Source organism: Centruroides sculpturatus, unplaced genomic scaffold (genome assembly GCF_000671375.1).
Source record: "Centruroides sculpturatus isolate CEXI.00-Female unplaced genomic scaffold, Cexi_2.0 scaffold1138, whole genome shotgun sequence".
Taxonomy (NCBI): Eukaryota; Metazoa; Arthropoda; class Arachnida; order Scorpiones; family Buthidae; genus Centruroides; species Centruroides sculpturatus.
Genome location: NW_019385358.1, coordinates 266,840 through 279,623, shown reverse-complemented (window position 1 = coordinate 279,623; position 12,784 = coordinate 266,840). Strand labels below are relative to the sequence as shown.

At 30.5% G+C, this 12,784-nt stretch overlaps 1 protein-coding gene across 1 annotated transcript; it reads left to right on the top strand.

Annotated features, from left to right (window-relative positions):
* The first annotated feature begins 2,779 nt into the window (after positions 1–2,779).
* On the top strand, positions 2,780–12,386 carry LOC111638077. The gene is made up of 2 exons (XM_023383706.1): positions 2,780–2,909; positions 11,587–12,386. The coding sequence occupies exons 1-2, from the start codon at positions 2,780–2,782 to the stop codon at positions 12,384–12,386; spliced, it is 930 nt and encodes a 309-aa protein (XP_023239474.1).
* The last annotated feature ends 398 nt before the right edge of the window (positions 12,387–12,784 follow it).

Sequence of the window (12,784 nt, the reverse complement as noted above, 5' to 3'; positions counted from 1 at the left end):
CGTTTCGGGCCAAAAATCGATGCCCGTGGTCGCGTTACGCAGGTGGTCGTTTAATACAGGTAACTTATACGAAGACTCTATGGATAAACTATTCGGTGCCGGAAAATTTTGCCCGTTTTGACAGGTGCCCGTTGAATGCATGTGGTCGCCTAAGCAGTTTTCACTGTATTCGAAGAGCGACATTGATATTTGGGTAAGACTCAATTAAACCAAAATCATGAAGATCCTGTAGAATATTAAGCAGAGATGCAGTTTCTATATTTTGTATAAGAGTCGTTATTTCAAAATTAAAACTTTCAATTTTAATTGTGAATTTGTACTTTTTAAATTTTTGCTATATTTAAGGTAAACGAACCGGTAGTAAACACTGCATGAGTAGTGGACACTTTGAACTTCAAATATGAGTAATAAGGTTGTAGATGGCTACAAATCATTCGGTAGACTAAATGATTTGTAGTGTCCACTACTCATGCAGTGTTCACTACTACCGGTGCGTTTACCTTAATAGCGAGATATGCAGCCGAATTTTTTAAATCAGAAAACTCATGTATTGTAAAGAAGAGCCACAGAGAAAGCAAATATCGTCACGGATAGTTTAATTTTTTCATAACTCCAATCTATTTGACACAATAGAGTGTCAAGAACACTGTAAATTTGTATTTTAAATGATTTTTCGAATGTCAAGTTTCTTCCTTCATCTGGTGTTTTATCTATTTCTATTATCTTAACTTTTTTTCGTTTATTAAGAAATTTCTTTTCTATACTTTTCGGTTTGTTTTAAGAATATGAGCAATAACAGCATCTGTTAATATTGTTGGCCATAAAGCTATATCATTTATTACTTCCATGTATCTATATATATCAAAGCGTTTTTTTTTGGACTAACTTGTAAGAAATAGTTGGAAAAAAAAACCTCTTCGATATATATAGATACATGAAAGTATTGCAAAAAAAAAGGGGATTGCGAAAACTGCGTTTTCGCAGCCTCCTTTTTCAGTAGCATTTTGAAGACTGCGGGAGCTCCTTTGGGACCCTACGCGCCCACATGGTTCGCTTACCGCTTAATCCACCGTTAAGATATACACAACATAAGCGTAGCACTACAAAGCAAAAATTGATGTCAGAATTTCTGCACGACGCCATTTACAACCTCGAAACTAAGATTTTATTCGGAAGTTACCTTTTTCAATTTAGTAATTTTAAAAGAATCGTTGGGCAGATATATTTTTGTTACAAAATGTTACCTTTACAGATTTCTAGCACTGCACACTGTAGAAAAATCTAGAAATACAGTTTTGTATATCGTAATAATTTTAGTAGTTGCCAGAAAGCTCTTTGTATAAAGTAGAGATAAATCTGTAAATTTGAAAACTATAAACGTAAATTTAAATTTCTCAAAAAATAAATTAAAAATTATCAAAAGTCGCTACTTTTGGCTGACTTGTCTGAGGTCTCTGCTACCTTACTATGTCCCTCTAAAAGTCGCCACAGTTGGAAACACTGGTGAGCAGACATCTAGGGTCTAAGTAAGGCGAAATGTAATGTATATTTTTAAATTTAAAATTTAAAAATATAATTTCTTGTAAACAGCAGTTTGGGCATTCCTTCCAACTGACCCTGTGCGGGTGCACCTGTTGCACCTGCCTAGTTACGGCTCTGCGCAAAGCACACGTGTGTACTTAATAGTAATCGTATATAATTATATTTTACGGGAATATAATCTTAAATTTATGTATGATAAGAAGTTTGTTATGATTTATTGTTAACAATTACTGCAACAAAAATTCGAACAGATTCAAGTCCAAAGTTTACGTTAAAACACAATTTCGTGCATAAAAACTTTATGGTCACTTTAAATTTGCGTATTGCAAATAATAATCATGAATATAAGTTTAAAAATTATCGATTCATAAAAGAATAATAATACTTCGTTTTCATTCAATTAAAATTTATAGCATGTTGAGAATAAATAACTTGTAAAAATCAGTGACAAAAATAAAATGTTTCAATAGATTTTGAATTATGCAAATGATTAATTTTTGTTTATATAATTAAAATTTAAAATAAAAGTATAAATTAATGTAATACTGCTGATAAATAAATTAAGAATTGACGTAAACAGTTAATTTTAAAATAAAAACATTTCTTTTTATATTTACGAAAATATATTTATCGCATGAGATTTCAGAAATATTTACATTTAAGTTTAATGCGAGAAGTATTCATTCTTGTTGCAATATTACAGATAATTTTTTGTCATTGAATAGTAAGTTTGAATTTTAATTTTTAGAAATAAAACTTAGATTTTCTTATTGAAAAATAAAGTATGTTTATTAAAAATAAGACAGATTATACAATGGGAAGAGTGCAGTTAGAGTTCTGGTTTAGGCATTTTAACTTAAAATTATTACATTAAAAATCATGAATGAAAGACGTATTCTGTTGAAAAGAAGACTATGAAATGCCTGAATGAAGAAAAACATTCTAGATGTCAAAATAGAGGCTATTTCTTCTACACAGTAATCTTACTCTAACTGTACTCTTGCATTCAACTATACTCTTGTTTAAAGTAGTATAAATTTTATAAATTTCTTCCAAAAATAAGTAAATTTCTTCCAAAAATGTATGGAATACTATGTTAATTTTTATTATAGTATTAAATATCTAAAATGGAACACAGACAGCTAGAATCAACATTTGATAAAGGAGAAAAAAAAATTCTGACGATGGTAATACACTAAAACGTAAACAAAACAATAGTAATTTTGTTCTGATGCAAATGACTTATAAATCTTTAGATATTCCAAAATTATTATATTCGGTAAAGGAACAAGTAAATCTATTTGAAACTTTTCGAACAGAAAAACCTACAACTTATATGAGAATGTCGTATTCAGCTAAAGATATTGGTGAGTTTTATTCTATATATAAAAGAAAGTAAGATACGTAGGGTTCTTATATTATAATGTTAATGTTATGATTAATAAATATTTTATCGTGCTACTTTCACTATATTCTATAATTTGTAAAACGTAATGGAGATATTTTATTGATCTGCTGGCATATAATAGGTTTAAACACTGCTTTAATTTTTTATTTTCGAAATTATTAATTAATTGCGAAAAGAACTATTCGAAATTGTTTAAAATTCAGAAATTAAAAAAAAATAATTTCCAAATAAAAATAATTATTAAAAAGAATTTCGAAATTATTTTTATTCGGAAGTGTGCGGTTTTTCGTAATACAAGGTTGTAGCAGGGGACGAGAGAAAGCGATATCGCAAGAATCGCACGACTGCGTAAAAATGTATCGAGGGTCTCTTCATATGTAAAAAATACGGGCCCATGATTTCGTTTACATTTACAGTAGAGTCAAAGCTTCCTAACTCAATTGTCGCGCTTCCTGATGCAATTGCTCCACGAAGATTGTGACTTCTGTGCCCAACAAATGCGACGATCACTGCTGTCTGTCCGGCACCAAGTCAATTTTATTGCCACACGACAAAGTATTCTCCTGAAAATCTGCTTATCTGTTGAACCTAAGTGTATTAAACTTTGTTTCAACTATGAAATTTTTCAACTTTTAATTTTACATAATTTAATTTTTCTCTCACTGTTTCATTATTTGTTAATAAAAAAGACTGCATGTTAAAGGCAAGTGGTTTTATTATTCTTTTGCTTACAGTTATTTATAATAGTCTTTATAATAACATGTAATTGTTGAAAATAAATACAAATATAGTACAAAAATGATCCCTTAATACGTTTAAGTCGTCAATAAAATATTTATAATCGCCTATAAACACAATCAAGAAATATAATAGTTATGAAGTGACAATGTTATAAAGTGACTATAGTTATGAATATCGACATTGTTCACAAGTATTTGATTTTTACCACGATTTTGATGTCATGGCCATAATACTGGGATTAAATAAACTTAAACTATCATTCCAATAACAAAAGAAAAAAAATCTTTCTGTTTGGTCTCCTGTAAATCAATGTTTTCTGGCATTTCATAACAGAGAACATTGATTTACAGCGCACTTATAGGCTGCACTTATAGCTTTTTATTTTTTGTAATAACTCTATTATATTTCAGATTGAAGATGTGAAAGATTCACCACCTAAAATCAATTTAAAAATTATTACTAATATGATTGTCTTAATGCACTTCAGTGCGAATACAGATGTATTCGCACTGAATTAAGGTTGTACATCATTATAGGTTGAATATAATTTTTTTTCTAATTATACATTTCTAATAAGTGCAATAGTAACGTATTCAGTGTAGTAGGAGTCTTAATATCTTAGTGAATTTGATGTTTTGTTATTGCAGATATAAAGAAAATAATAAAATTAACTACAACTATGCTTCCAAGTCTTTGTTTCGGCTCCATACATAGAATATGTAGATTTTTATAGTGTGAAAAATCAATATTAAGCATGGATATTAAATCTCTAACTTCTTAATCGATTTGGTAACAGTATTCATTTCTGATAAACCGTCTCTGTAGCATTGAGAGGTGAAATTGAATGTTTCGAAGCAACACATTTCGAATCTATTCCCAACCAGATGTCTNGTATTTAATCGAAATATACGCAGCAATAATCATGTTGCAGACAGAGTGAGAAATAAGTAAACAACAATTCAAATAGGTGTGCATGCTCGCCTGCGCGGCACATAAATTCTCGGGCGCGGCAACAATTTGAGCAGTGCGCGACCGCGCAACCGCGCAACTTAGAGGGAACATTGGCTGTCAGTCCGGGCCTCTATGACAGAGAGTTCGGAGAGAATAATCTGCTGGCTCTCCATAAGCGAGTTTTTCTGTTCGCAGGCAAGCAGAATGTCAATCTTCTCCTCGAGCTTGGCAAATTTCATGTCAGTAAGACCATTGTCGAATAAGTGGAATATTCGCTGGACAGTAGAGATGATGAAGTCTNACATTTGGACGATAGATATTTCTTCTTTTGTAATATCGTAATAAATCGTTTAATACTTTTATTCTTTTTTTTATGATTTTCTTTCAATTTTTCATATTCTGATTTTAAAACATTATATTCTTCTAACAGCTTCTTATATTTAATTTCGTAATGACATTCATCTTGAAGATTGTTACTATTGTTATCATTATTTGTTAAAAGAACATTAACTTCTTCCTTTTGTTTTCTTTTTGAACTTCTTCTTTCTCGTTCCGTAACTGTTGGGTTTATTCTATCCGGAAGATTTAATGTAGGGATAGCTGTTTTCTTCAGAATGTTTCTATTTGGTAAACCTGAAATAGAAAATATTCTGCAGTTTTATACTAAAACAAGCAAATTAAACATCCACGCGCCAAAACAAGTAATATATATGAATGAATTGTACTTATGACTTACCCAACAATTCATTTCGTAAATCTCTTTCATAATCACTTTGAACAAAATGAACAGAACATATTCTACTTGTATCTGGATTAAATTTATCGCCCCTTTTGCAACGATTAATCCATTCAGACCTAATGCTTTTAGAAATTAAGTCTTTTTGTCTAGGAAACACATGAAACGTTACACTTTCTCCTTTAGCTTTTACTGCAACAAGGTTATTATTAGACAGAATTAGATAACCCAACAAATAGGGTATAACGTTTTGCAGGGCTTATCACACCAAGGCCGACTGGAAGAAGGACCAGAACCTTATAAAAAAGGTTTTGGTCCTTAATAATCACATATCAAATTTAGGTAAGTATGCATTTCGGGTACAAGGACCCCTCATCAGCTTACAAACACATGGCAACAACGTAACAAATACAATACCAATAACCTGTCGGTACAACTGGGTAATCATCATATGCAGTGCACTGCATTTACAATTTATCAAAGTAACTTATACACCAAAACTAAATTATCAAGCTTAAATCAGCATCCAATGACAATGTGGTATCACATATTATCTCCACCCGTAAATGTCTTAGTTTCTCCTACATTTTCCAAATTCTGGTAGACGGTTNTTTTCGCTGATTTATGACGACAACGCAGACCAAATTTTTGTTTTCATAAATAAAAATCTAGAAAAGAGTAGTGTCACATTTCGGACAAAAGTTTATTTATAATGGAAATTGTATGTGATATTACTGTATCTTTTTAGATTTTATTTGATATCTCTAAATGCAGTTTATACTTGACAATAAATATCGATTTGGTTTATGGAACGCCAATGATGATCGAAGTGTTTCTATTTACAGTACAGAGTAAGTTTTGGTCGTTATATAAAACAGAAGAAATTTTATATCTACGTCAAGCTTTTATATTACTTTATATAAAATAATATAAAAATATGAAAGTAATGAAGTAAAACACTGCTTTAACTTTTTATTTTTGAAATTATTAATTGCGAAAAGATCACTTCGCAATTAATTTTATTCGAAAGTGTGCGATTTTTCGTAATAGAAAGTTGTAGTAGGGGACGAGACAAAGCGATATCGCAAGAATCGCACGACTGTGTCCGGCGATGTATTTAGGTCGCTAGCACGTCTTCTCTAGGCTTATAGAATTTAGTTCGTTCTCGAAATCTGACGGTCCTCTTTTGCCGACACTTTGCTATTTTCCATTAATCGCGACGAAAAATTTAAAAATGTAACGAGGGTCTCTTTATATGTAAAAAATTCGAGCCCATGACTTCGTTTACATTTACAGTAGAGTCAAAGCTTCCTAACTGAATTGTCGCGCTTCCTGACGTAATTGCTCTACGAGGATTGTGACTTCTGTGTCCAACAAATGCGACGATCACTTTTGTCTGTCTGGCACCAAGTCAATTTTATCGCCATACGACAAAGTGTTCTCCTGAAAGTCTACTTATCTGTTGAACCAAAGTGTATTAAACTTTGTTTCAACTATGAAATTTTTCAACTTTTAATTTTACATAATTGAATTTTTCTCTGACTGTTTCGTTATTCGTTAATAAAAAAAACTGTATGTTAAAGATTAGTAAAAAGTGGTTTTATTATTCTTTTGTTTACAGTTATTTATAATAATCTTTATAATAGCATGTAATTATTGAAAAAAAATACAAATATAGTACAAAAATTATCGTTTAATACGTTTAAGTCGTCAATAAAATATTTAAAGTCGCCTATGAACACAATCAAGAAATATAATAGTTATGAGGTGAATATCGAGATTGGTCACAAGTATTTGATTTTTACCACCATTTTGATGTCATGGCCATAACACTAGAATTAAATAAACTTAAACTATCATTCCAATAACAAAAGAAAAAAAAAACTTTCTGTCTGGTCTCCTGTAAATTAATGTTTTCTGGCATTTCATAACAGAGAACATTGATTTACAGCGCACTTATAGGCTGCACTTATAGCTTTTTATTTTTTGTAATAACTCTATTATATTTCAGATTAAAAATGTGAAAGATTCACCACCTACAATTAATTTAAAAATTATTACTAATATGAATGTCTTAATGCACTTCAGTGCGAATACATGTCTTCATTGCATGTTGAATATAATTTTTTTTTAATTATACATTTCTAATCAGTGCAATAGTAACGTATTCAGTGTAGTAAGATTTTTAATACCTTAGTGAATTTGATATTTAGTTATTGCAGATATAAAGAAAATAACAGAATTAACTACAACTATGCTTCCAAGTCTTTGTTTCGGCTGCATATATAGAATATGTAGATTTTTATAGTGTTCTCAAGAATGACTTTCAAATCCACAGAAAAATCAATATTAAGCATGGATACTAAATCTCTAACTTCTTAATCGATTTTGTTGCAGTATTCATTTCTGAGAAACCGTCTCTGTAGCGTTGAGAGGTGAAATTGAATGTTTCGAAGCAACACATTTCGAATCTACTCCCAACCAGATGTCTCTAATCTGTAGCAACATGTTGAATACGGTATATAATGCATTGTATACCTAAAATTTGTAAAACAACCGACAATTAATTAAATAAACAATCACTTTACTTACTAATAACTGGTATTTAATCAGTTACTATATAAGATTTAATGCTTTCATTATTATGTAAATAAATATATATAAATTTGACTAAATTTATGTTGCATTTAAAAAAAAACACAGTTTGATTGGTCAATTCCGTGATGTGTAAGCATTGTTACTATGATATTGGACAAACAAACGAGTTGTTTTCTATGACATCAATTGGTAAAATTTATGTTCCCATGAAATACTAATAACAACAGTAAATAATATGATCATACAAGACTTGACACTCTGAAATGATAAAACTTCAACCACGTTAAAGTCATTTATATATAAGCATTTAAATTCGAAAGTGATTACCTCTGGTGAATAAAAGTTTTAAAGCCGAAAAAAAATTGCAATATTCGGATCTAAGGCAAAATTTCTCCAACTTGAAATGTTTTTTATGCAATCGTCTTACCTCAACTGCCGTTTCTTTCGAAAAAATGAAACAATCTCCACAACTGAATCCAATTTCATTTTCACGAAATTTCTTCATGAAATCCAGCATCTGTAAAAGAATTGATTTAATATGGCATAAAATCAAGCTATTATTTCTAGGAAAAACCTTTAGTTTTTCTTCTAATCTGAAGTTTCCTGCTCCTAATTTTCGAATTTCTTGAAAAGAATCGTAAGCCTGAAAATAACGAGCAGTGTCAGAAAAAGCAGATTTACCAAAGCAAACAGAAAGTAACTTACAGCTGAAGAAACACGAGAAACAATGAGAGAAATGGTAATTGCTCCTGAGATAGAAACTGCAGTTGCCAGACAAACGAAAACATACAAATGCGCAGGGAAACCGGGAAATACCGTGTTGTATAACAGAAACGATACAAAAGTAATAAGAAAACCGTAAAGAAAGAATAGACACTGGCTCCATTTATCATTAAACTGATTTATAAATTCGCACAATTCGTTGTGTTTCATTATCAATTGTTGGATAGCATCATAAGAACAAGTAGTTTTAGCTCGCTGCAGATCATTAGACAGGACATGGAATCTTTTCATTATCATAGTTAATATTAACGTGGTTATTGAGATTATCCATAACAATCCGGTTGCTTCGTACAGAACGCATAAATTCATGAAAATCGCACAGACGGTTGCTCTAATATAGTTTGCACGTTCCTCGATTCTTTTGTAAATGAGAATACTAATCGTAGCCCAACTTACAACCAACGTGACAGAATAACTGATCAAAATGAATAAACGAATAATTAACTGATAAATGCGCAAATTTTCCTTTTCTGTTTCGTAAGCCGATAGCTCAAGATCGAAAGTCAATTTGTTTTTCCTGCCATTGTACATCGTTACAACACCACATAGTGTTATGCAGACGACTGCGCCTGTGAAAAAAGGCACGTTATTTTTACCAGTTAACGTCAGCATGGGACTACACGCGATGATGAAATTTTCCGTGGCGAAAGGTTGTATGCAAACGATTAACAAGTGGAAAAAAGCAAGAAAATTAAGAAAAATTGCATAAAAGGATACAAGTTTCGTTTGTCTGGCATTTAATTTATGGTGGACGCAACGTTCGTAAAATAAATCACCAAATAATAACGATAAGCATAGGGAAGGATACAGAGTACAGTACAGGCAATCGTCAGCCATTTTGAGTACATCTACATCTGTTAAAATCGATAATGAATTATACAATGTTCATGCGATTTCTTTTTGAAATTTATTCTTCATATCCAGTACACAATATTATATTTAAATGTGGCTCTAGAGCATTAATATCGAATATTTGTGTTATATAATCATAATGCATTAAATTTTATGCATTATAATGCTTGCCTTATGTATATGCTTGTTACTGTTTTATGCATTATTGCTATAATAAATTTATAATTCACTTTTGTTATATATTATTACTGAATTATTACTGTAATATTATATAGGATGATTTAAACATTTTACATTTATTTATTAATGAATTACAAGGTAAATTTTCATACAGTTTCTAATTTTTGAACCCGACTGGTATCGATTTACCTAGAAAATTTATTTAAATAAATGTAAACAAGCTTATCGAGAAAAGTATGAGGATACACGGAATTGAATATAAAACCATTATAAAAGTGCAATTTAACAGTAACAAGTAGAGATCGTATCTGTTGCACACCAAATTTCTCTTGACATACCACTTTCGGCATATATGCCACAGGTTCGCTGTCCCAACTCTAGTTGTTGGTACAGAAAAATTTAAAAAGCATTAGGTATTTTTTTGTTTTATTTCTTTTAATTCTTTAAATTTTATTTCTTCAAATTTCGAAAAATCCCTTTTTAGTGTAGTGTACGTTTTCATGACGTACCCTGTGTACCAAATTTCAACCTTCAACTCCTAAACGTTTGAGCTTATTAATATTATTATTATTATCAACCCATCTCGATGATATAAAGCAGAGCGTCGATTATCCGAATGTTGATCAATCGGTTAACCGGAAACGTCGGTGAACCAAAAGCGTTCCAGTTGGCCTGAATCGAACGTTTTTGATACTAGATTGACTTCTAAAGTATATATTTTTGTTTTTATATTGTTCAATATATTTATTTTGCTTGTACAAAATAAAGAAATAATTTTTAACGATACAATAGCCACGATTATTATTATAAAAATTTTCGTTAGGCTCAACATCGACGAAAATTCAACGCGAAGCGACATACAACGGAGAAAAATTTAAACATGGGATATATTAATATACAGGTAACACGGGAGTACATAGGCTAGAACAGGGGTGGCCAACCTTTTGCATACCATGCGCCAATTTTTTCATAGACGAGTTCACATGCGCAGTGGCGTACCGTGAGTGTTAGCAGCCCGGGGTGGAGAAAAATTTCGGCCACCCCTTATTTAGGTATTTTAATTTATAAGACGAAAATTCAGATTTGCCACAGAAAAGCAATGAAAAATGCGGTTGTAGTGTAGCTACCCGTATAAAATAGTTCTATATGACATCAGTGGTGTATGCAATGTGCAACGTACAAGCAAAAATAAAAAAAAAAAAGGTCAACAGGTCGATTGCACCGAAGCGCCACTTGTAGTCGTCCAATGCGCCAGTTTTGGCCACCCCTGGGCTAGAATATATACTGTGTCGTTCGCTATTTTATTCCTACAATACATTAGGTTCTCGTTTTTACGCCTCACCAGAGGGCACTCGCATCGGTTTTGATGTTACTTAGATCACTTTACATAAAGCATTTTCAGTGGTTTTTCGTTTGTTTTTGACTTTGTGTAGAACGATTTTCATCCCATTTTTGAAAAAAAAATATCTGAAGTTTATAAAAATAAGAATTTACAAAGGCATTGTTTTGTACCTGGTTACAAAACTGGAAATAATGTAAAGGAGAAACGTCCATTATTTTCGGCACCAAAAGACGAAGAGCTTCGAAAAAAATGGAGTAAGTTAATTCCTCGCGGTGACAAATTTTTGATGAATATTATTGTGTTTGCGAGCATTATTTTGATGAGCAGTTTATTGAACGGAAGTTTAAACATATAATTAATGGTAAAGAAGTTACAATTCCTAGAGATCGTCCTAAACTTGTGTCAGATGCTATTCCAACTATCTTTCCAAATTTGCCTATTCCCCATAATTAGGATATAAATATTTGATGACAGCAAGATTAAGTCAAGATAAGTTGGAAAATCTCTTTAGTATCATTAGACAATCCAAGGGTTGTAATGACCATCCTAATCCTGATGAATTTTTAACTATTGTGGAATATTTGAGTTTTTACAATTTAGCTAAAACACCAAGAAATGGCAATACTTTTTCCAGTATTATTAGCTCTTTAATATGTCCAAAACAGCAATTTATGAAGAATGATCAGTCCAGATTTTTTAGAATTGATAATTTACTTGAAAGCGGAAAATTATTAAAGAGTAATGAATATTTAAAATGTGAGAAACTAGAAAATTCAGATATTATTTATCAACACAGTAATTTGCAATTAATTTATTATATTTCTGGATATGTGATAAGAAAGTTTTTACCAAAAACATCCTGCACTGATTGTAAAAAGTATCTTGATGCAAAATCTATTAATGCAACTGATATACATCCAGAATGTGCAGGATTTACAAAGGAGTTTGATAAAGGAGGATTGATATATCCTTCAATGCCACTATTTTATCTTATATGTGATATTGAAAATTTATTTACAGAGTGTTTTAGTTTCAACAAATTACATGAAGAGAGTATACTCGATATTTTATCTAATTTAGGAAATAAAAAGACAAGATATGTAGGTTGTGATATTCATAAACTTGCTTTAACTGAAAAAATTGTAAGATTTTATATTATAACGAGAATGCATTTTTATTTGAAACAAATACAGAAATGTCAGGAAGAAAAAAGAAAAAAACAACAATATTTAAAAATAAGACATACAAAATAAATTCATTAAAAATTTTTTAGTCAGAAATAAAAATATTTTCATGTTAAAGTGTGTATCAAGTTTTTTAATTCATTACAATTATAATAATACTGAGTTAATATTGATTTATTAACATATTACTAATTATAAAGTTAACGAATTAATGTTTTCTTCGACAGTTTAAATACTGTATTGCTATAAAGATGAAACTCTGACATAATTTAAGTGCGAGATAATTTAGAACTTCTATAAAAATAACTTCAATTATATTAAATATAAAACTTATTTTAATTTTATAGAAATAATTAATGTTTTAAAAACGCGGGATTTCTGATTCTACTATAATGGCGAAAATATAATTATTCTGTGGCGAGGATAGAGTTTTAGCTCTATTGCTATGAATGTAAACAACATCAGTA

Bases quoted from the DNA above. Each gene is read 5' to 3' on its own strand.
- LOC111638077 (XM_023383706.1), top strand. From the start codon at position 2,780: ATGACTTATAAATCTTTAGATATTCCAAAATTATTATATTCGGTAAAG. The intron at 2,910-11,586 runs GTGAGTTTTATT...CCCCATAATTAG, and splicing joins GTATTCAGCTAAAGATATTG to GATATAAATATTTGATGACA.